The sequence below is a fragment of the Scyliorhinus canicula genome, chromosome 4 (genome assembly GCF_902713615.1).
Source record: "Scyliorhinus canicula chromosome 4, sScyCan1.1, whole genome shotgun sequence".
Lineage (NCBI taxonomy): Eukaryota > Metazoa > Chordata > Chondrichthyes > Carcharhiniformes > Scyliorhinidae > Scyliorhinus > Scyliorhinus canicula.
The window spans coordinates 5,772,617-5,798,187 of NC_052149.1; the positions used below are offsets into that span (position 1 = coordinate 5,772,617).

General features: G+C 40.8%; 1 protein-coding gene across 1 annotated transcript in view; it reads left to right on the forward strand.

Moving 5' to 3' along the window:
* The window catches only part of LOC119964322 (rho GTPase-activating protein SYDE2-like), a 121,924-nt gene extending 100,252 nt beyond the window's left edge, over positions 1 to 21,672 (forward strand). Inside the window, exons 5-7 of the mRNA XM_038793624.1 lie at positions 1,519 to 1,700; positions 6,214 to 6,445; positions 20,243 to 21,672. Coding sequence (XP_038649552.1) covers positions 1,519 to 1,700; positions 6,214 to 6,445; positions 20,243 to 20,745 — 917 coding nt within the window. The 3' untranslated portion in view covers positions 20,746 to 21,672. The remainder of the gene's footprint in view (positions 1 to 1,518; positions 1,701 to 6,213; positions 6,446 to 20,242) is intronic.
* The last annotated feature ends 3,899 nt before the right edge of the window (positions 21,673 to 25,571 follow it).

Here is a 25,571-nt window from a genome sequence, read left to right on the forward strand (position 1 = left end):
TTGTATCTCCTGCATCTGTCTTTAATCGGTCCACATTTTCCCATTATCGCTTCTTTCCTCAACATATTTGTAAAAATCGCAGTTCTCTCTTGTAAATTTTTGTTCAGTCTCTCTTCTGCAACTATTTATGTGGCAATATTTGCAATAAGTTGTGGCACATTGATTGCCTCTATCTAGCCCCAATTGTGGGCTTGTCTGATGCCCCCATGTCGACGTCCAGCAAGTATTAGAGAGCAGAAGTGGAACCATAATCAATTTCTCCTACCTAACCTAGGAGAACTGGTTGTAGGATGCACCTAGCACTGCCCTGGTTTAGACAACTAAACACAACCAAGGACCAAATCTGGGAACTTGTACATAACAGAGGTTATACTTAAGGTAAAAATTGCCATATATAATTTTGCATGGTCAATTACTTTCCTGGTGACGGTACTGTTGTTTGGTACAGTTAAACATTGGGAAAATTGAAGTCATCCTCCTTTACACCCAGCACAAACTCTATTTTGTTGGTACCCATTTTAATCCCTTCTCTGACCACTCTCTTTCTTTCATCCTTGGCACAGTTGTTAGTACTGTTGCCTCTGCGCCAGGGAACCGCTTCAATTCTGGCCTTGGGTGACCGTCTGTGTGGAGTTTCCACGTTCTCCTCGTATATGTGTGGCTTTCCTCCCGGGTGCTCCGGTTTATGCCCACAATCCAAAGATGCAGAGGTTAGGTGGATTGGCCATTGGTCAATGCACAGCGTTAGAGGATAGAATGGGGTGTGGGCCTAGATAGGGTGCTCTTTCGAATAGTCGATAGTGACTTGATGGGTCAAATGGCCTCCTTATGCACCCAAGTGATTGTATGAATCCTATTCAATCCTGATCTGAACCTCTAACCTTATTTCCTTGCTCCACCATTGTCAGTCAGGCTCTGGAATTTCCTCCCTAAGCTGGTCTGCATTTTCACCTCCCCCTCCTCATTCTTTAAAACCCTCCTTAAAATGTGCCTCTTTGACCAAATGTACTCTTTTTTTCAGCAGCGGCCATTGTTATTTGCTTACACCTCTGAAAAGCCTTTGAATATCAGGCACTATATAAATGCATGTCATAGATTCAAAGAAGATCAAAGTTCTGACTTGATTTTGATATTTCAAAAGTATCTGATGTTGAATACAATAACCAGCTTTAGTAATTTCTTCCTTGACCCACTTTCACTCTGGTGAACGTTTGGAATATTTTTGCAATTTATATTCTCTTTAGCCAGGCTGGTTCTGTACTTATTGGTGTCTCTAACTTTTGATGCATTAAGATATTTTCTAATTTGTGATTAAGTATATGTGGAGTTCTTTTTAGCTGTTATTTTTTTTTAAATGGGCCAGTATTCAACATAAAATTTGCCCATGCTATCATTTTGTATACCCCTCAGTCGCCAAGTTTAATTTATAAATGTCTTTGGGCTTTGCTGCATACTTAACTCATGACAGATATATGTACAAGACAGGTGGCCTCATTTGTTGTTTTTCAACACATACAGGGGTTCTCAAGGATTATTTAAGGGAATTGCCATCTCCTTTGATAACAAAGCAGCTATATGAAGCAGTTTTAGATACCATGATTAAGCAACCCCTCAAGATCACCTCTTCTGGATGTGAGAATGACTTAAGTGATTCTGAATACACAGTCGGTCTCTTGGACTGTTTGCCTGAAGTGGAGAAGGTAAGCATGAATATCCTGTGTCTGAACAAATTTCTCTTATTTAGAATTGATTTGTTTTGGGAGAACAAGAAGGGATATGTGGGCCCAGTTATTGTAAATTCCTAACTCTTAGGAACGTAGGAATTAGGAGCAGAAGTAGGCATTCAGCCCTTCAAGCATGCTCCGATCAGCACTGCTCACTTCCCGGTCTCAAACCCATCTCCCTACCTGTTCCCCATATCCCTTTAACCCTTTTTTGAAATCAGAAGTATATCATCTCCTTGAAACCATTTAATGATTCTTCTAGTCTTGCATAACTTTCAGACATGAATCTTTTTCCATTATTTTTTGCCAACTCTCAGTCAGAAAAGGTGATGCAATCCCTAAGCTTCAAAATATTAGTCAAATATAAAAGGGCTAATTTATAATTTCAATATTTGAGGAAAACTACAATGCATTGGAGAAAGATTAATTTTTTTTTTTATTTGGTAAGCAGTTACATGAATGACTTTTCTTCGCTTTGTTACAATCAATACATAAACATGTGGGGTAAACACTTGAATGATATTTTAGTAGAATACATTGTTTCTACTAAGTATGCAATATAGCTTGAAAATCATAGGAAGATGTTTACAAACTAAATTTGGTGATTCAATGCAGCCAGTGCTTGAAGACAACACTTACTACCAATCTGAGAATCTGCCTTCAACTCTTATTCCACCCCCCTTCTTTCATTCAACCCACTTCCCTCTAATTTCACAACCCTCATCTTCTCAGTAGCCTCCTGTTTTTTTAGTCCCTAAAGTCTCTGTACATCGCATTCACTGTGTGTAACCCATCCGCCATAGTTGTCACCTCCTCAAATAACTCTTCTCGGGACTAGATCAAATGTTCAAACATTCTCCTACACTTAATTTACACTTCTGTTTCCATTGTAATAAAGCAGACATGGTAAGTTTGATGAATAAATCCTTGCTTTGTAAAACTTGGAAGGTCTATGCATGATTATTGAATTCCCTGTGAAATAGAATCACAAACAACACTTACTATTGACTGAGGACATGCTATCCCAACTTGTCCTCGTTGGCCTTGCTGTTTTCTTTTATAGGTTGACCACACCATCCTCCTCCAATGCCTCTCCTCAGGTGTCTGACTCAGTGGGGCTGCTCTTCCTTTGTTCCACTCTCAACTATCCAATCTTTACCAGAGTATCTTGAGTTGGCTTCTACCCTCACCCCTTCACCACTCCCTCTGGAGTTGCTGAAAGATAATTTCTTAGCCCCTCCCCCAATATGTGTGCTACCCGTTGGCGGCATTCACTGAAGACATAGAGTCAGCTACCACATGCTTGTTGACAGTGTCCAGCTTTGCCAAGCCACCATCTGTCTTTACTATTTTAATGTGTCTGTTGTCGGACTGATCTGACATGCAGCCCTGTATGAGTTACAATTTCCTCAAGCTAAGCACTGGTAAGACTGAAGCCATTATTTTCTACCCCTGCAATAATTTCAATAATCTCTCCATACTACTGCTGGTCATTGTCTCAGATTGAGCCAGACTGTTAATTTAAAATGAGCTTCTGACCATTACTTGCATCTCAATAAAGTTGCCTACCACCTCTCTCTCCCTCAAAGTACCTGCTTAAAATTTAATCCATACGACACCACCTCCAGTACCCACCCAGGTGTCTTCTACATCCATAAGCTTCAGTTGATCTAAAGCCCTGCAACTCATAACCTATCCCGTAACAACAAGATAAACTTGATGATTTCTGTTGAGCACAGTGTGACTATTCAGTCTGCGAACATGGATCAATTTAAATTTCTGGGATTGAAAGTGACCGCAAGCGAAGATAGTAGCAGTGAAATCAAGCAACGGCTCGTAATTGGCTGCTGGATAACTTCCCATCTGAATGAAATATGGAAAGCATCCAACATCTGTCTGCACTTAAAGGTGACTTGCAAAGTCCCTCGTATGGAGAATTGCGTGGTTTGGCTATGAGAAGAGGATTGCAGCTTTCAAATGTGGCTTTGGCAAAGGGTCCTGAAAATCAGCTGGGCAAAGTGATGAACCAATGAATTTGTCCATAGAAAAATCATCTAATGGGCTTTTAGTTGAAATCGAGAAGTATAATGGTGGAAAAGGAAGGGTGAGAGACTAATGTTGGTGACCATAGAAGGTGAAACATCAAGAAGAAGAGGTCAGGTTGGAGAAGGTCTGGATGGGTAGACAACAGGAGAAACTGGACAGTAGGAGGAGTGGTGAAGCAGTAGAATTACCTTTGGCCCCTCGTGGACTATGGCTAATTATGGATTAATGGTAGTGTTTGGTTTTTCCAGCCAATTAAGGGTGCTTCTGTCCACCCATGTGGCGGGTATCCTGATTTCTTGCCAGGCTTGCCATCTTTCCCGGTCACCAGTTTTACCATTTAATTAACGTGAAAATTTTAATTGAGTTTTGTTCAGTTTCAGTTACTCTCATGGTTTAAATGTTCCTTATCCATTGCAAATAGTAGACTAATCCTGACAATATTTAACTGAGGTCCTGAAGTAATGTGCAACTAGTAACTTATTTGTAAAAATCCTTCATGGTCTTTTGGTTACGATGTGTTTGATTATTTTCCAAATGAATAATGGCTGAGGATTAATTGAAAGCTTAAATGCATATTCAGCATTTGCAAGTTTTGTCGATTATTGGGGTAAAAGTGATCACCATTTCAAAACTTAAAAGGAAGAAGGTTTGAGTTCAGAGAATTTTTTATGCTGAGTAGCAGTTCTTAAGTATGAACCTTTTTAGTTTGCTGTTGGGGCTGTGCTGTGATTGAATCCAGGAGGTCTGGAGTATATTTGCAGTGCCATCATGCCACGTTATTGATGTGCTTTACACTGGCGCAGCTCAAACATTCTTATCACTGCTTTTGTTCCTTTTGCATTCTTTGGATGCATGCAATAATCTAAAATTAAGTGGGATGACTTTCTGGGATGAAAGATTTGCTGGTATTTAGATACTGGAAGCAACTTTCATTCCTGCTTGAATTTGCAAGTCAGCCTGCTTTATACAATGAATTAAACAAGCTTATTGCAAATTTGCACATTATTTTTGTTCAGTCCAGTCCACTAAAATTAGAAGTGTTTGAAATAAGTGTAGTCAGAGTGTGCCAGTTCTGAGAATGATTTCTGTGTTTGGACATACAGTGGGCTCCCTTTTAAGAAGCTGGCTTCAAAAACCATGGAGGATTTTAGTTCACAGTGGCTTTTTATATTAAACGCTATGATATATTTGGGAGCCTTACAAAGGAAGCCTGTTATGGGACATTAAATGGTTATTTCCGACGACTTCTGTCATGCAGCTGTGTTCCTTTCTATACATTTAATGCCATTTATTAAAGTGCATATGAATAAAGTAAAGCAGAGATTCTGGAAACCTTATTTACTCAATTTTGTTCTCTGACCACATAATTGGAATATTTTGTTTAATGTATAACTTCATCAACTAACAGGCTTGAAGCTATTTTGCTGGATTTTAAGAACAACCTGGATTGACCAATTTATCATTTTTGTCTGAAAATGTATCCAGTTAATAAATAGGTTTTGCCTCATGAATTGCTGATACCCAAAAACATCCACAAGATAGTTTTTAAAAGTTTACATTTGATGGCATGAAGTAAATCCATTGACTCAGGTGCACATCAAATAGTGCCCATTCTTCGGGACCTCTGTGGATGCTCAAGGACCCAAAAAAGGGTAGAAATGTGAAACGTTCCAAACTTGAGTAAGGATAAACAAGCTGTCGTTACCCATGCCTGAAGCAGACGTTCGGGTCCGATGAGCTCCTCCACTCCAAGATTAATTTATCCTCTGATAGCCTATGCCTTTATAGGCTGCACGTGGGAAAGAGTTCTACAGTAATCACCTGCAACAAAGAAGATATTAACTGAATGAAGCCAGAAAAAGCTCATCTTCATCCATCAAGTGTTCACAGTGGTTAGCACTGCTGCCTCAGCGCCAGGGACCTGGGTTCAATTCCGGCCTTGGGTGACTGTGTGGAATTTACACTTTCTCCCCATGTCTGCATGACTTTTCTCCGGGTGCTCCGGTTTCCTCCTCCAGTCCAAAGATGTGCAGGCAAGGTGGATTGGCCATGCTATGTTTTGTCCCTTGGTGTCCAAAGATGTTTAGGTTAGGCAGGATTACAGGGAAAGGATGGGGCTGTGGGCTTAGGTAGGGAGCTCTTTCAGAGGGTCGGTGCAAACTCGATGTGCTGAACGGCCTTCTCCTGCACTATAGGGATTCTACGATAATGGGCTACCGTGTCACTTTTATCTCATTATAGTTGGACTGTCTTAGATCTTGCCAGTCAGGAGTCCAGAGCTCTCTCCCCACTTCCCCAGCAAGCAAGTCCAAGTGTCCAGGCCATTATGTTTAACCCCCCATTTACTGTGCTGTTTCCAAAACTTCAAGCCATCATTCTGTTAGTTGCAATTTCTGCTTTTTTTCAGTTGTACATTGCTAATCCTATGCACTTTGTATCTTAGGCAACACTGAAGATGCTACTGGATCACCTGAAACTTGTAGCTTCATATCATGAGGTAAATAAGATGACATGCCAGAACTTAGCAGTATGTTTTGGCCCAGTGCTTCTAAGTCAGCGTCAGGAGACTTCCAACCATAGCCACAGGGTTTTTACAGATTCAGAGGAGTTGGCCAGTGCATTGGACTTCAAGAAGCACATAGAAGTATTGCATTATCTCCTTCAACTTTGGCCAGGTGAGAGAAATTTGGCAACATCTTTAAGTATTTAAATTCAACAAACTTTTTTTAAAAACTAAAAACAGAAAATGCTGGAAAACTCAGCACATCTGGTAGCATCTGTGGAGAGAGAAAGAGTTAACATTTCAATTCCAATATAATTCCTCTTCGGAACAGCAGCATTTTCTGTTTCTATTTCAGATTTCCAGCATCTTCAGTATTTTGCTTTTTTCAATAAATTGTGTTGAAAAAATAAAAGTAGCTGATCAATGTTGAGCCAATACACCATCTTTTCTATATCAATACTGTACCTCAACACTGAATATTTTGATGGTGCATTACTGAAAATCACATTTTACAGTGATGCAGAAAATTGACTCTTTGAACTCTCGGCTGTGTTGGAAGGTATTTGTGTTTTCTTGAATTCTTCTCATTTCCATCTTGGTCAGTTCCTGAACGCCTGTTCCACACAACTGACATTGCCTTGTCCAAGTGGCCACACTTTATTGTGGGGGTGGAATTCTGCCTTTGTCCAGCAGCAAACACCAAATGAACGTATTCTGCAGGAAACCTGGCAGATTCTTCCCCATCCTGGCTTTGGGCTGTGAAGCCACTTATAGCAAACCACAACTGAAATTAATTAATTCAATACAGATCAAAACTGTTTTGCTTAGTTACTTTGGCTTTACCTAATAAGCCGTTAATGGAATCTCAATAAAACTTTGTTTAACAAATTCAAAATTGTAACATAATCTTGCACAATTCTGCATCATTCTACTGTTCTTCTAATCAATGGTTACAATGGATTTTTTTTCATTGCTTTCCCTCCCTCCAACAATTTATGCAGCTTGGCCCCATCACTGTAACCTATGATCCAGGCAACGGTGCTAGAACACAATGGCGAGTGAGTCCAGAATCAGCAACAAATCCGTTTCCTACTAATAGTTACCCAACACTATTGAATCTATCTAATAGAATCTACTACATTAAAATAAACACCCAGCCATAGTAAAATATGTTGTAATGGAAGGTGCCAAATTTTCCAAACCATGTCCCAGGAAGATTTTATTCAGGGATATGTTACATGGCCATGTGGCAGGGCAGAATTGTTCAGGGACAAATTCAAGAAAGGAAGCAGGAAGACAGCAGCTCATCACTTGAGTGCAGCTATTCACAAGAGTGTGAATGTAGGAATTTGGTAAGTGAGGGAATTTTAAGGGTTGGATTAAACGGTTAATCTTTTTAATATCTAGTTTACTTTAACAGTAAATTGTAGTTAAATTCTTAAAAGTTTTGCCGAGGGCTGTGAAGATGAGATGCTGCTTCCCCAGCTTGCGCCAGGCTTCACTGGAGTATTGTAGCAGGCCAAGGATGGACGTGTGGGCTTGAGAGAAAGGTGCAAAGTTAAAATGGCAAGCAACAGGAAGGTCATGCTTGCGGACTGAGTGAAGGTGTTCCACAAAGCGGTCACCCAGCCTGCATTTAGTCTCCCCAATGTAGAGGAGACCGCATTGCCCATATCATATCGTCACCCCATATCAAAGAAGGAATATAATTATCAATTTAATGCCTATTATAATCAGTATTTTTTACCTCTTCATCACAACTAATTGCTGTCATGTTTAGAAGTCCTGGCTCCCTTAGTCAAATGGTTGTGTACGTTTTTAGCTCCTGGACTATGAAACTGAAACAAACCTTAATGTTGCAGAAATGAAGCCACTCAATAGAACAATATTAATCCCCATTATTACATTGTTCATCCCAGTCTCAATAATAGCTGCTAATAGTCGTTCCAAAACTCTGTAGGGTAATCTGTTCTAGCCATTTTGTGATATTCTGTCTCCAGCCCCAGTTAATTAAGACCAGAATGCACAGATTAACAAAGTGATATTGCAAATGCTAATCAGTGAATTGTAGAAATCGATCAAATAGAGAAGATTTTCACCAAACAATGCTCACATCAGTGATTTAGTCCTCAACACATGTTTTATTTATTCATGAGATGTATGTGTCACTGGCAAAGCTAGCATTTGTTGCCCATCCCTAATTGCCCTTCAGATGATGGAGGTGAGTTGCCTTCTTTATAATAATAATAATCTTTTATTGTCACAAGTATGAAGTTACTGTGATAAGCCCCTGGTCGCCACATTCCGGCGCCTGTTCCGGTAAGCTGGTACGGGAATTGAACCCGTGCTGCTGGCCTTGTTCTGGATTACAAACCAGCTGTCTAGCCCACTGAGCTAAACCAGCCCTATTGAACTATTGAAGTCTATATGTAGGTACACCCATTGTGCTGTCAGAGAGGCAGTTCCAGGATTTTGTCCCAGCCACAGTTAAGGACCAGGAATGCAATTCATATTTGGGAATGTATGTGGCTTGAAGGAGAACTTTCAGGTGATGTTTCCATACACCTGCCATCCTTGCTCTTCTAGCTGGTAGAGGACTGAGTTTGGAAGGTGCTGTCGATATATACTTGGTAAGTTGTGGTAGTGCATCTTGTAGATGGTACACACTGCTGCTGGTATGGGCCAGAGCTGGAGGGGTTGCATGATTGGGGAAGTGGATGAGGTGCCATTCAAGCTTTGTCCAGGATCATGCCCAAATTAATAATCAAAGAAAATGCTCTCCCTACTTTTCTGAGGGAGAACTGCAATTTTGCAATCTAAATTTGTCAAGAAAACTATCTGAATCCGGCCTACGGTCAATTGCAAATTAGTGCATTTTGCAGTGTAAATTAGTTTCTTCATCTATGTTTTCTCATTGCTTCCAATCTCAAGTTTTTCAAGAAGTGGGGAGTATATTGTGATTTCAGTGAGTTTTGGTTATAATTCATTTGTGTTTTTACAAGAAGTGGTGTATGGTGTCATATAGTGAAACAACCTGGTTAATTGAAGGATCAAAGTGCACATTTCACATTTAATATGAAGAAACATTTGTGAAATGCCCTCCAGCGTTTTATTTTTGTCATTAATCCAAGAGTCCTAATTTCCTAAATTACTTGCAGTTCCATTATACCATCAACCTAGTACACAGAAGGTATTTCTATCCTGGCATTTATTATGGGAAAGGGTACTGCTGACTTCCTGCAATTCCACTTTTCCCAATGAAGCTTGGAATTCAATTGCCCAGAGCTCAGTTATTTCATACTGTTTTAATAACCTGAAGTAATTTTATAGCTTAAAGCAGATTCCTGTTTGAGGATTTATTTAAACTGCCTAGTCCTCGGACTGTTCTGGTAAGTACTTAGCAAGAAACAGATGTGTAGCATGTGCTGACTTTTGAAGAAAATTTCCTAAAAGCTTGCTAAAAGGAATGATGTACCTTCAAGTTTCTAATTTCAGGAAAATTAATTCTGGGTAACACGGTGGCACAGTGGTTAGCGCTGCTGCCTCACAGTGCCGAGAACCCGAGTTCGATCCCGGTCACTGTCTGTAGAGTTTGCACCTTCTCCGCATGCCTGTGTGGGTCTCATCCCCACAACCCAAAGACATGCAGGGTAGGTGAATTGGCCACGATAAATTGCCCCTTAGTTGGAAAATATTTTTGAAAAGGAAACTGAATTCCATCTTTTTCCTAAGTGAAAGCTCCGATGGTCGTGAGTTATCGTTGATATTTGGTTACAAAGTCAGCTAAGCATCATCACCATCTTCTGGACAGCAATTGGGGATGGACAATAAATGTTGACCAAGTCAGCAAAACGCACATCATGTGAAAGAATAAAGAAAAAACATGCAATATCACAGTGTCAACCATGACTCATCTCTGTGTAAGAAGATTGAGGTTCAAGTCTTGCTCCAGAGACTTGAACGCAGAAATGTAGTCTGAATTCGTAAAGCACTATTGGTGGCATCATCTTTCAGATGAAAACAAGCACAGCCTGCTTTCTTTCATGATCTAAAAGGTCCCATGGTCACTGCACTTTAAGGAGGCTATGGGGGTGTTTGATTGGATTGGATTGGATTGGATTTTTATTGTCACATGTGCCGAGGTACAGTGAAAAGTATTTTTCTGCAAGCAGCTCAACAGATCATTCAGTACATAGAAGAAAAGGGAATTAAACAAAATTCAAGAAAATACATGAGAATACATAATAGGGCAACCGAGAAGGTAGAGAGAAGATTTAGCAGATAAATTCTAGTTGTAAAGTTACATTGGAGAATCTGGGCTTGTTCCTAGAACAAAGGGAATTGAGGGAAGATTTGTTGAGGTTTGGCAGGTTTAGATAAGGTAGAAAGAAAAGCTATTCCTATCCCAGATTTGATATTTTGGACACGAGAAAAGGGAGACTATGAGGAAGAACTTATTTAGCAACAATTATAATGATGTGGAACTCGCTGCCTCCAGACACACACCTTCAGATATGTGTTCCTCAAATTCTAGCCTCTTGACCATTTCCAGTTTTAATCCCTCCATTGTTGATGGCCATGCCTTTTACTATCAAGGCCGTAAGCTCTGTAATTCACTCTCTGTACCTCTTTTAAAATGCTACTTCAAACCTAGCTCTTTAACAAACCTTTTGATCAACTGTCCTAATATATGCTCTGTGGCTCAATCAAATTTAATTCCTCTTCCTGTGAAACACCTTGATACGTTAATATGTTATAGGTACCATGTAAATGCGAGTTGTTTTCAGATTCTGCCCCTGAAGATTGAGAACTCACCCAAGTGGTGAATGTGGAGAAAGTAGTGTTCAGATCACTGGGGTGGTGCATATGTCACAAAACTGCTCCTCTATCATACATTTTTAAAAAGCAAAGACTTGCATTTTACTGAGAAGCACATATCAAAGTCCTTTAATGCTAGTAAAGTACTTTTTGAAGTATAGTCACTGTTGTAGGAAATGAGGCAGCTAATTTGCATTCAGCAAACCCCCCCACAAACAGCATAATGATGATGATCCAAGAATCTATTCTTTTTGTGATGTTGATAGAGGAATCAATATTGACCAGAGCATCTGGATTAATTCCCTTGTTGCTCTTCAAAATAGTGCCACGGGATATTTTACGTCAACCAAGCAAGTAGATGGTGCCTCAATTTAACACCTCATCGCAAAAGTGGCACCTTTGACAATGCTCCATCTCTGCTGCACTGGAGTGCCAGCATTGATATTCTTGAGCTGGAATACTGGGTTAATAATCCATTTGGTTTACAATGCACAAGTCAATCAAAATAACTCTTTTTATGTGAGTTTTTTTGATTTTGGATAGCTTCCACTTTAATAACCTATTGTTACTTCATCGTTCTCTCCCATTTTCTTTTACTGTTTTTAGATTTCTGTTGGCATAAATTGTAGAATTTCTGCATAATTGATTCTGGTTCTCACTGAAATTTTTACCAGACCAGTTTCTTTCTCTTAAAATATCATGGCGGTTATCAGCTCTCAGATGGACAAAAAATGGTGCTTAATGAGAAAGCAGGGTGTTGTGAAAGAGTAATGTCTGGGCTTGGCATCTGCATCAAAACAAAATGTGGACATGAGGTAGTGTAGCTGAGTGGAGGGCAAAGCCAGTTGTGCATTGAACATAGACAATAAGTGTTACTGTGCCCACTGCCAGAGCAAGAATGTTTATTATGTGAACTCCTGGCCTATTTTTTTTCTGACCCATTTTCTTTGCTGTGTTGAAGGCATTGACTTCTTGCTGGACTTTCATTCCACAGTTAATTGGCATGCTGCCATTCTTCAGCTCTGAGCAGAGATGGCACTAGCTAACAGACTACTTGATCAAGGGCATCATCACTCATCTATACAAGTGCATTTCCAGCTGGAATTGCTGATTCGAGTTATTAACAGCAGTTGTCGTTATTTTCCTTTTGCTAACACGGGAACTGTTTTACATGCCACATTTATAATAATGATAATCTTTATTTGTCAGAAGTAGGCATACATTAACACTGCCATGAAGTTCTTTTGGAAAAACCCTAGTCACCACATTACGGCTCCTGTTCGGGTACAGAAACATTTCTAAATGATACACAAACCAAGGAAGGAAAATCTACAGGTTATTGCTGTCTTTTTGAAGTTGCAGTGTTGCTCAGTGATTTGAATGAATTAACCAGCCATCTTGGAATCACAGAACACTACAGTGCAGAAGAGGCCCTTCAGCCCATCAAGTCTACTCCGATGCATGAAAGGCCCTGACCTACCCACCTAATCCCACTTGCCAGCACTTGGCCCATAGCCTTGAATGTTAAGATGTGAGGCATCCCGCCTCTACCACCCTCCCAGCCAGTGCATTCTGACCGTCACCACTCTCTGGATAAAAACATTTTTCCTCAAATCTCCCACTTGTTATACTTGTTAAAATCTCCCAGTCCTCACTTTGAACTTTCGTCCCCTCATAACTGAGCCTTCAACTAAGAGGAACTGCTGCTCCTTATCCACCCTGACCTTGCCCCTCATAATCTTGTACACCTCAATCATGTCACCCTTCAGTCTTCTCTACTCCAGAGAAAACCTCTCTTCATAACTCTCCTCTGCACCCGCTCCGGTGCAATTACATCCTTCCTATAATGTGGCGACTAGATTAGTACTCCAGCTGTGACCTCACCAAAGATCTATACAGCTCCACCATGACCTCTGTGCTTTTGTAATCTATGCCCCGATTGACAAAAGCGAATGTTCTATATGCCTTTTTCACCACCCTATTAACCTGCCCATCTGCCTTCAGGAATCTATGGGCAAACACGCCAAAGTCCCTTTGTTCTTCAGAACTTCTCAGTTTCAGACCTTTCATATTATACTTCCTTGTTAAATTACTGCTTCCTTGTTAAATTACTCCTTCCAAAGTGTATCAGGACCCACATTTCAGGGTTAAATTCCTTCTGCCACTTATCTGCCCATTTGACTATCCCGTCTATATATTCCTGTAACCCAAGACACTCAACCTCACTGTTAACCACACGGCCAATCTTTGTGTCATCCGCAAACTTACTGATTCTACCCCCACATAGTCATCTATGTCATTTATATAAATGACAAACAATAGGAGGCCCAGCACGGATCCCTGTGGTACGCCACTGATCACTGGCTTCCAGACACTAAATCAGCCATCTATCACCACCCTCTGTCTCCTACCGCTAAGCCAATTATGAATTCACCGTATCAAATCAACCTGTATCCCATGTGCATTTGCCGCCCTAATAAGTCTCCCATGTGGGACTTTGTCAAAGGCTTTGCTGAAATCCATGTAAACTACATCAACTATCCTCATCTTTACATTTGGTTACATGCTCAAAAAATGCAATCAAATTTGTTAGGCATGACCTCCCTCTGACAAAGCCATGCTGACTATCCCTGATCAAACCTTGCCTCTCCAAGTGGAGATTGATTCTCTCCTTCAGAATCTTCTCTAGTGGTTTCCCAACCACTGATGTGAGACTCACTGGTCTGTAGTTCCCTGGCTTGTCTCCACAAGCCTTTCTTAAATAGTGGGGCCACATCAGCTGTTTTTCCAGTCCTCTGCACCTCCCCCATGGCCAGAGAGAAATTAAAAATTTGGGTTAGAGCCCTGGCAATCTCCTCCCTATCCTCCCACAGCAGCTTGGGACACAATTCATCCGCACATGGAGATTTGTCCACTTATAAGCCTGCCAATACCTGCAGTACCATGTCACTCCCTATGTCAATTTGCTCAAGAACCTCACAATCTCTCCCTGAGTTCCATAACTACCTCCGCATTTTCTTGGGTGAAGACAATTGTGAAATATTCGTTCTGTATCCTACCAATGTCCTCTGGGCTCCACCCACCGATTTCCCCCATGGTCCTGAATGGGCCCTACTCTCCTTGGTTATCCTCTTCCCATTGATGTAGCATATCTTGGGATTTCCCCTACTTTTACCAGCCAGAGCTTTCTTATATCTCCTCTTTGCTCTCCTAATTGATTTCTTAAGCTCCACCTGCACTTTCTGTCCTCAAATAATGCCTCTGCAGACTTGTTCCCCTTATACTTGTTAAAAGCTTCTCTTTTCCTTCTCATTGTATCCTGAATGTCTCTGGTCATCCATGGTTCTCAGGGTTTGTTACACTCTCCTATTACCTTAGAGGGAACATATTGGGCCTGTACCCTCCCCACTTCATCTTTGAACCCCCCCCCCCCCCCCCCCCCATTGCTCTTCTGTGGGTTTCCCCACAAGTATCACTTTCTAGTTTACTTTAAAAAATATATATATTTACTGTCACAAGTAGGCTTACATTAACACTGCAATGATATTACTTGAAAAGCCCCAAGGCCTTGGCCAGATCCTACCTTATTTTGTTGAAATCTACTCTCCCCTATTCCAAAACCTTTTTTTCCATCTTGTCTATTACTTTGTCCATAACAAATTTAAATTGAACCATGTCCAGGGTCCCAGGTTCGATTCCGGCTTGGGTCACTGTCTGTGCGGAGTCTGCACATCCTCCCCGTGCGTGGGTTTCCTCCGGGTGCTCCGGTTTCCTCCCACAGTCCAAAGATGTGCAGGTTAGGTGGATTGGCCATGCAGACTCCACACAGACAGTGACCCAGCCGGGAATCGAACCTGGGACCCTGGAGCTGTGAAGCATTGATGCTAACCACCATGCTACCGTGAGGCCCAAATTTCCTGCTGACTATCTGGGGGTCTATAATAAACACCTAGCAACATAACTGTCCCTTTTTTACCCCTGAGCTCTACCCACAAAGCTTTATTTGATGCCCCCTCCAAGATATCATCTCTCCTTACTGCAGGAACTGCCTCCTTAACTAATAATGCCGCCTCTTTTACCCCCCTCCTCTGCCTTGCCTTAAAATTCTATATCCCTTGATGTTGAGTTGCCAATCCTGCCCCTCACTCAACTATGTCTCTGTAATAGCTATTATATCGTAATTATGTCAATCATCGCCCTTATCTCCCCCGTTTAGGGGCTGGTTTAGCTCACAAGGCTAAATCGCTGGCTTATAAAGCAGACCAAGCAGGCCAGCAGCACGGTTCGATTCCCGTACCAGCCTCCCCGGACAGGCGCCGGAATATGGCGACTAGGGGCTTTTCACAGTAACTTCATTGAAGGATACTCGTGACAATAAGCGATTTTCATTTTCATTTTCATTTTACCTTTAATACTCCTGGCATTAAAGTAAAGACCATCCAGCCTTGTCTTACTCCCTTTAAAACTTACGACTGCTGTATTCCCTCTGATCTGATTGCTTTTCTATGTTCTCCTGTGTCCCTATTCTGCTATCAGTATGTGTCCCTGCCCTTCGTCAAACTACTTTAAACTCTTCCCAACAGCACTAGCAAACCCGCGCAACAAGGATGTTAGTCCCGCTCTGTTTTAGGTGTAGACTGTTCTGCTTGTACAAATCTCTCCAACCTGTATCAACTTTTAAACTACGCATTCATATGTGCTATTCTCCTATTCCTGTGCTCACTAGGGTGTGGCACGGGGAGTAATTCACAGATTACAACCAGAGAGGTCCTGCTCTTTAGTCTACAGCCGAACTCCCTGAATTCTTGATGCAAGACCTCCTCCCACTTTCTACCTATGTCATTGGTACCAACATGCACCATGAACTCTTCCTCATGACCCTTCCCCTTCAGGATGCCCTGCAGTTATTCAGTGACATCCCGGACCCTGGCAGCAGGGAGGGAACACACCATCCTGGAGTCTTTTTCACGACCACAGAAGCACCTAGCTGTGCTCCTAACTATGGAGTCCCCTATGACTATTTCTCTTCTGCGCTTTGATCCCCCCTGCTGAACAACAGAACCAGCCGTGGTGCCACTGCTCTGGCCGCTGCTGTTGTTTTCCCCCGAATGGCTATCCCCCCCAACATTATCCAAAACAGTATAATTGTTAGAAAGGAAGCAGCCATGGGGGATTCCTGCACTGACCGTCTGCCCTTTTGAGCAGTCACTAAACTTTCTGCCTCTACCTTGGATGTGACCACGTTTCTATAACTCCTGCCTATGGTGCCTGCCGTCATCTGCATGCTTTGAAGTGCATCCAACCGAACCACACGGTCTGTGAGGAGCTTAACATTAGTTACTTAAACTGCCTGTTTAAATAGTTTTAAGCTGGAACAATTTGCCTCCAGTTATGCTGATGTGTGATTGGTTTTTTTTGTGAAAGGTGATGTTCCGACCATGTGAGAAGGGTTTAAAAAAAAAAAGACTCCCCTATCCTACCTCTCCAGGTCTGATGGTAACAGGTTTTGGTGAATTTTGAGAGGATGTGCTTTGCCAATATTGCAGGAGTCCCACTAATGACCAGACAATCTGTTTTTCTTATAATGTTGATTGAGTGATCAATATTGACCAGAATGCCATGGATAACTTTCTGGTACTTTTCAAAATAGTGCCAAGGGATCTTTTACATCACCCAAGCAAGCAATTAATGCCCAGTTTAACAATTTAAAATGATAAAGAATTAGACGGTTTTCTGAGTTTGGACAATTAATAAAATGTTCATTAAAACTGCTTCATTGTGATGTAAGCCTACTTGGACAATAATGATTATTATTATTATTTTAAAAATAGGTAAATTGCAACCACTCCTCATATGTAACCCATATGTTCCCTGAGTTCACACATACACTTATATGGATGGTAGAATAAGGGGATAGGCTTAAAGATTTTTTTTACAGTTTGTAAAGTTGATAAACAAAGGAATATGTGGTTATCTGTCCTTTGGCTGATCCCAATACGGTGAACCCACGCTGCGGCCATTTTATTCAGTTGTCTTCCTCTGTGTAGTTGTATGGAGCAGATTTCCACATTTTATTCCCAAAAGATTTCTGTTTGCAGTAGATTTCCCTTCTCAGGATGGTTACTTTGCAAATCCTGGCACAATACTTTGAGAGAAAAACAGCTTCTTTGCAGCCATGTAATGTAGCATTCTGATCTCTTAACTCTCTGGCTTGATAAGGAGTTCTTAGAATTCTGCTGGCTGTATGTTCCAGAGAAGTTTGATTAATCAGTGTCAGCTAAAGCCATTGCTTTTACAAACAGGTAATTGCATTTTGATGCCTCAGCGCTCAATCTTTTGAAGAGTTCCAGGATAGTCAGTCATAGAGGTCCATAGCACAGAAAAGTCCCTTCACCCATCATGTCTGCGCAGGTTAAAAAACAACCACTTAACTATTCTAATCCCATTTCCCAGCCCTTGGCCCATAGCCTTATATGCCTTGGCATCGCACATGCATATGATGGTGTGTATGTCCACAATCTTTTACTGTCTGGGTGTCTGGGTTTGGGTGTTTGTACACTTTTTGTGGAATGCACTTTGTATACTGTGGCTGGCTGGCAGTCCTCCATTGTCTTAATTGGATTAAAGTTTGTTTTTGAAAAATTTCAGCCAGAAAAGGAAGAAATGGAAATTGTATATTTTTTTAATTTAAAAAAGCACATCCTCATAACTGTCGCGCCACGAGACTGAACGGTTGGCAAGAATTTTAATTTGTGCAGTTCAGTCCTTTCCATGGGGCACCATAACAATTCAAATTAACATAGTGACTTTAATGTAATAAAATGTCCCACGGCACATCATGGGAGCATTGTAAAACAAAATATAGGACCAAGTCACAAAAGCTAATAGGGCAGATTATCTAAGCTCGGTTAAAGAGGCAGGTTTTAATGAATATCTTGAAAGAGAAAAGCACAGTAGAGAGGTACAGAAATAATTCCAGAGTTACTGAAGATATGGCCACCAGTGGTGAAATGCTTAATATTGGGGATACCCAAGAGGCCAGAATTTGAGGAGCGCAGTTATCTTGGGAGGGTTGTGAAGCTAAATGAGATTAGAGGGTGGGATTTGAAAACGAGGATAAGAATTTTAAAACCATTGCTTGCCCGGGAACGAATGTAGGTCAGCGAAGACACAAGCTATATGTGAACGAGACTTAGTGAGTTAAGGCAGGATTTTGGAGGGAAGGTAAGGGTGGTTTCGGGGGGGGGGGGGGGGGGGGGGGGGGGGGTGTAGCACCAGAGGAATCCATGCAAGAACAGGAAAAGCTACTTCAAGCGATACGATTAAATATACATGGATGGACGGAACCAGGTAAGAGCAGTCCCACCCAGCTGGATGAGTGGAGAGGCTTTTGACAAGGTGTGGTCAACCAGACCAAAAGACTGGAGGAAGGTTTACTGTTTGTCAAGGTGACATGAAAGTCATGTGAAATTACATCCTGTCAGAGTTGATTTGATACTGTGGCAGGGTGGCAATCTGATCAGACAGAAAAGTTGGAATTCCGGGCAAGGTGGTACACATTTTGGAGACTAGTTGAAAAAAATGAAATGAAAGAAAATCGCTTATTGTCACAAGTAGGCTTCAAATGAAGTTACTGTGAAAAGCCACTAGTCGCCACATTCCGGCGCCTGTTCGGGGAGGCTGTTACGTGAATTGAACCGTGCTGCTGGCCTGCCTTAGTCTGCTTTCAAAGCCAGCGATTTAGCCCTGTGCTAGGATTTTATAGAGGAAAGGGAGGTTGGAGTTGAGATGATAGTTTGCAAGGGCAGTGGGGTCATGGGTTGGTTGTTTTTGAGTGTTAATCTTGAAACAACTTGAATGAATACAATGCCATGGCCATTTATGAACATTCGTATTAAGCAGGACTAAAAAATCTGGCCCCTTGAGCCTGCTTTGCTAGCTGCTTCCTTGTACCCATTCCTTGGTTAATTACGCTGAAACACCTTGCCTGAAATGTTTTTCAGTGCTTCTGTCTGACAAATTAAATTTCTGTTTTTGGTTCGAGTTAAATTGCACATGTCCGTGTGCATTACATTTTCAGATTGTTCCTTTGGGATACTTTCACAGTAGTTAATACAGTTACAGAGATAGCTTGATTATAAGTGATTCTATATTGTAAGATATTTGCAAATTATTGGAACTAATATATACGAAAGTGCAGGACTAAACTGCAGGATTGAAATCACTAGAAAGCTGCTGTGCTAATGGAAGTTATCTTGGTAAAAGCACTGCACGGACTATATATAAATTCACAAGGTCTCCGTGCTGTAAAGTGAATGAAGCTGACCTGCTTACAGAGAACACGCCTTCTCAGTATCAAGACGTTTTCCCCCCAAAATGGAACACGGTGATGCTTTTTCCCCAAAAATGACTTTTGCTGTTGTCCAACTGTACATTTAGATAATGTGTAGCACAATTCTAAAATTGAAAAATGAATGCAATTGCAAACATTTCTAAATAAATGAAATCACCATTGTAATAATTTTTGTGCTAGTATGTGATTGTCCAGGTTGGCATGTGTTTGGTGTGATTGAAGCTTGAAACTGAATCACAATAAATGATGCTCTTTGCTGCAACCAAATTTAGCTTTGCATAGGAATCCCTCTGCACTCACTTTTAAACAAGATATCTATGCTTTAATTTCGAACTGGTCAAACATAAAGGTTAGTGAAGGAGCTAAAGATGTTTACTTTGTGAAGGGACCATGTTGAAGACAGACGTTCCACTTCACAAGGAAAGGACTTTATCATTAGCAGCACCACTGCAGTTAACTAACATCAGCAACAGTTATAAAGTATTGCACAAATTGAGAGTATCCCGAGTTACCAGCAGAATAATTGATGAACTGCATATGAGCATTTTACCATAATGTAAAATGAACATAATGTTGCTGCTGTGTGAAAGTTCAGTGTTACAACCAGTTGTAAAGTAAAAAAAGGTAATACAAGTTAGCTGGTCTATTTAAGGTACACAAAAGCAGCAACTGCAATTAAACTGTAAGCTAATTTGCAATGAAATATTGTGGCTGAAGAACTTAAGTTCTTTAAAGTTTAGACGAGAACTAATATTTCATATTGTGGGGGGAATGTTCCCCCATGTTTTTCTCTTGCAGTGCAAAATGTGGGTACCAAAGAGCAGGTGGAAAGCAACGTATGTTCTGAACAGAATAAGCCAATTAATTATGTGAAGAGGAGGAAGCAGCGACCTGCAGTGCTAAACTTCGCAGACGCTGATGCAACTGGAGTACTCCGACCCAGGCAGATCAGGCTCGACAGTCCTAGTAACCGCTATGCTGGAGACTGGAGCAGCTGTGGTGAAAGTTACCTTCTGAGATCAATGGAAGATAGTATAGAGGCAGACTATGACGATGTTCCTTCAGAAGATACTGGAAGCGAAGAAGAGAATATAGTAGGAGGAAGGACAAATTGTGTGATGGAACCCCATGCAGAGGCTAAGTCCAAAGAGCAAACATATGAGGCCTATGTAAGGATGCAGAAGATTAACCCAGCACTTCGACATAGGGTTAACCTAAAAGATCTCCAAGAAAGTATTGACACACTAATTGGAAATTTAGAACGAGAACTCAGCAAAAACAAACTGAATGCCACTTACTAAAATAATTCTCTTCATTCTGGGATAGAGGAATGGCATTGCAGACCCAACAGAACAGCTCTATTGGCTGTTTTTGATGGTATATGGACCATCTTGGGTCATCTGGCTCATTCAGGCATTCCAGGACATTTGTATACAAACGTTTATTCTTCTTATTGGAAGAATTCAAGCAGATTGACCCTTAGGGGTATGTGGTGCCTTAGAGGCATTTTTTTTCAGTGTACTATAGACTGAGCACTGTGTTCAGGTAGGAATGTTAACTGATGCACTTATAAAGCAGGCTTTTAATAAGGACATTTTGAAGGAGATTAGCCATTGCCACTCAGCAGACACTCTAAGGACTGAATCCTGAGTCATCGTTAAGAAGCTAAAAGTGTTTAATTCTGATCGTTCTCATTTTTGAGGATGATTGCTGCTTGGCAGATCTTTCTGCAATGTGACAAGAGTATTTTTTTTCTTTCAGTAATAATTACCAGTTAATGATTTGCTGGTCACCTTTCATTTGCAATGTAATACCAAGGCTGCTATGAAGAGACCATTTCAACAAAAACCCTGCACATTTTTTTGGGTGATGACAAATATTGTAAACTGTTTCCTTTCTTATTAACACGTCTCCGTAACTGTATTTAAACCCAAATCAAAACAAATGGTATATTTTTCTAACCCAGTATATTTTTGATAAAGTGTGGACACATCATTTATAGTGACGCACATACCAGAAGGCCAAATACTGTCGATGTACTGCCTGGGAAATGTAGCATATATAAATATATACAGTAAAGTGCTCGATGATGAGAGCTGTGAGGAAGTGTTCTCAACATAATGTGGCTGATCATTTGCAATATCTGCTGTGGTATTATGTCTTTGTCACGTCAGTATTGATAACTAAAATTATTAACAGAGCATTAAAACGGGTGTTTTCAATTCAAATGGTCCGTATTTTTACGCAGATAGGAAATGTGAATGAATAACTCCTCTCAGTTAAAACAGTCAGCCTGTGTTTTTAAAGAGAGGCTGATTTGTGTATAGTGTTGGGTTCATTTCACTTTCATTTTTATCTATTCTGGTCACCTTTCTGTGATAACGGGTGAATTTCCGTTTTAATGACAGTAAGATGAGACTCTACGATATAAACATTACAGCAACATTTTTGACAATACTGCAAATGGCACAACTAAACGCAAAATTTTAAATTTATTCAAACCAAATACTTTGTACAAACTTTAGAGTGGATTTTCGTTTTAAAATCTTTTTGAAGACAAATAATTTGTTATGAAACATTGAATATAGAAAGCCGAGTCATAGGAGCAGAACATCCAAAGAATGCCTGACTAATTGGAGATCCTCATGTTGTCCTGTCAAGGAAGACATTCAGGGTGGTCTCCCAACCAACATTTGTCTTTGTATTGAAAAAGGAATTATGTTTCCCTTTTTCTTTTTAACCTAACCAATACTTGTGATCAGTACAGATCAGAAAGTCATCCATCCAGAAACTCTGCAGCCCCCCCTCCTTGTCCCCTCGTCTCCCACAATTTTGAATTGTTTCTAACCAATGCCAGGCTTGCACCAGCATAAGGACATCTGTTCAGCAGACAGATCATTCTTTCTGTCAAATTATTTTGCCCTCCATTCTAAATTTGTCGATTGCTAGTTTGAACTGGCATCCCTTTTTCTGCAAGTTAATTTGAAATAGCATTTAGAATTTACTTTTTTTTCTCTGGGATTTCCAGAATCTACATTTGCCTGATATTCAATGGACACTACAGCTAGAGTTTTATACTTGTGCAACTGCCGGTCAGCAATTTGCCCTGGATAAAAGCAAATTACTGCGGATGCTGGAATCTGAAACGAAAGAGAAAATGCTGGAAAATCTCAGCAGGTCTGGCAGCATCTGTAGGGAGAGAAAAGAGCTAACATTTCGAGTCCGATGACTCTGTTACAGCTCAATTTGCCCTATTCACTTTAATGGACTGGAAAATCTCATGGTAGTGAGTGGGGGAGTGGCAGATGGAATTAGCAACAGAGGAAGTCGTCAGCTCAAACAGACAAGTCTTTCATTTAAGTGTGAATTTTGAAGTAGGTGGGGAGTGGTAGTCGGTAGTTATGTCTAAGGTTGTGCAGGGGGTACAAAGAACAGTACACCACAGGAACAGGCCCTCCAAGCCTACGCTGGTCACATGTCCTATCTAGACCAACCGCCTATATCCTTCTATACCCCATCTGTTCAAGTTTCTATCCAGATAAGACTTAAAGGTCGCTAAAGTATCTGCCTCAACAACCTCACTTGCTAGTGCATTTCAGGCCACCACCACCCTCTGTATACAAAGAACAAAGAAAAGTACAGCACAGGAACAGGCCCTTCGGCCCTCCAAGCCCGTGCCGACCATGCTGCCCGACTAAACTATAATCTTCCACACTTCCTGGGTCTGTATCCCTCTATTCCCATCCTACTCATGTTTTTATCAAGATGCCCCTTAAATATCACTATCATCCCTTCTTCCACCATCTCCTCCGGCAGCATGTTCCAGGCACCCACTACCCTCTGTGTAAAAAAAAAACTTGCCTTAAACCTATGCCCCCTAGTAATTGACCCCTCTACCCTGTGGAAAAGCCTCTGACGATCCACTCTGTCTATGCCCCTCATAATTTTGTAGACCTCTATCAGGTCGCCCCTCAACCTCCGTCGTTCCAGTGAGAACAAACCGAGTTTATTCAACTGCTCCTCATAGCTAAAAAAAACTTCCCCCGCACATCCACTGAACCTAATCCCCCCTCACATTGAACTTGTAACCCCTTGTAATTGTTATTTCTGCCCTGGGATAAAGCCTCCAACTGTTCACCCTATCTATACCCGTCATAATTTTAGAAACTTATATCACGTCGCCCCTCAGCCTCCCTCTCTCTAGGGAGAACAATCCCAGCTTATTCAGTCTCTCCTCATAGCTAATACCCTCCATACCAGGCAAAATCCTGGTAAACCTTTTCTGTACTTTCTCCAAAACCTCCACTTCCTTCTGGTAGTGTGGTGACCAGAATTAGACACAGTATTCGAAATGTGGCCTAACCAACGTTCTATATAACTATAACATAATTTGCGAGCTTTTATACTCAATACCCTGTCTGATGAAGGCATGCATGCCATGTGCTTTCTATACCACTATTTCCATCTGTTTTGCCACTTTTAAGGAACTGTGGACCTGCACCCCCAGATCTCGCTGTCCAAATCTCACAGCCATGTTGAGGCGGATGGAAAGGGTGGCACAGTGGTTAGCACTGCTACCCCTCAGTGGCAGGGATCTGGGTTTGCTCCTGACTTTCAGTGACTATCTGTGGGTGTGGGGAGTTTATACATTCTCCCTGTGTCTGCGTGAGTTTCCTCCGGTTTCCTCCCACAGTCCAAAGATGGTCAGGTGGATTGGCCATGCTAAATTGGGGCAGGAGAGTGGGCCTAGGTAGGGTGCTTTTTTCAGAGGGTAGGTGCAGACTCGTTGGGATGAATGGCCGCCTTCTGCACTGTAGGTATTCAATGATTTTAATATTGTGCTAGTTGTAACCTGTATGATGCAACGTGCTGATTTCTGGTCCATTAACACTGGCATTTCTGAGTACAATTAAATTAGCCCTGAAGCAGAATCATTTCCATTGCCCTAAAAGCTGAGGTGTTGAGCAGATGATTACTTGTCTGCACTTTATTCTTGCACCTTGGGCTTTGTTTTCCCTTCGTTTTTGCCCCTTTTCTTAGTCTCTGTGCTTCTTGTCTTGGCAAGGACTGTCAGTGCATTGAGGTGGCTTTAGCGGCTCTCAGCTTTCAGAATTATAATTCCCCACAGTCTGTCCAAATTTAAATGTTACTTGATTTTCGGCTGCATGATCTATTCTGATCCTCAGCCAAAATTATGCTGATGAGCCGACCACAATAAATTGAGCGCAAGCAGCATATTTATATTTTAATCTGTCAACGTGCCAACAGACATTCTGGCATAGCCTAGATGTTCCTCTTGTAGGTTAACATCTGGAATGAAGAGTTACAGAATCCTTGAATTTTCTAGTTCCACAACGTGTATGTGAAAAATATTTAATTTGAAAAAGAAATATAAAAATTATATGATCTACACCTTGAGCAATTCCATTTGGTAGTTACATTTACATCCAGACCAGTAATGATGGGATTAAAAAATTAAATTATGTAATACTGGTACTTTCATTTTTCAGACATTTTGACCGTAAGTTTTTTGTTTGAAAAACTGGTGGATGCAATCTTGAAAACTTACTGAAAATATTAAGTCTGGTTGTAAAACAATTAACTTTTTTAAAAATGCCAGTGCAGTAATGTCACAGATTTGTTCTCCTATTCTTTAACTTGCTTTTAAAATGATCTACTAATTTGTATACAGTGTATAATATGAACAAATTGGATCATGTTGGTTTTAATTAACATTCCTCACAGCTTAAAGATTCTTTGTAAAAGGGTTTTCAGGCTGTAAGTTATCAGTTGAAAATTCTATTCTTGTGTTTTCATAATCCCATATCTGTTCCACAAAGCGATAGTTACTTTGAACCTGATAAAGTATCACTAAACTTGTAAATATGACTATATATGCTGATTTTTGAGTATTGTGCTGTACTGTGACACAAATATTAAAAATGCATATTTAACAAATTCAGTTTTGCTGATACTGCTAAATATGGATAATTTCTGTAGAATATTATCTGTGCCATCTGGGATAAAGTTATCCACACCAATATGAGCAATATATATAGTTTATTATAAATACTTTTTCAATGAGGTTAGTGTGTTCACTCAAATGTACAATTATTTAATTAGGTTT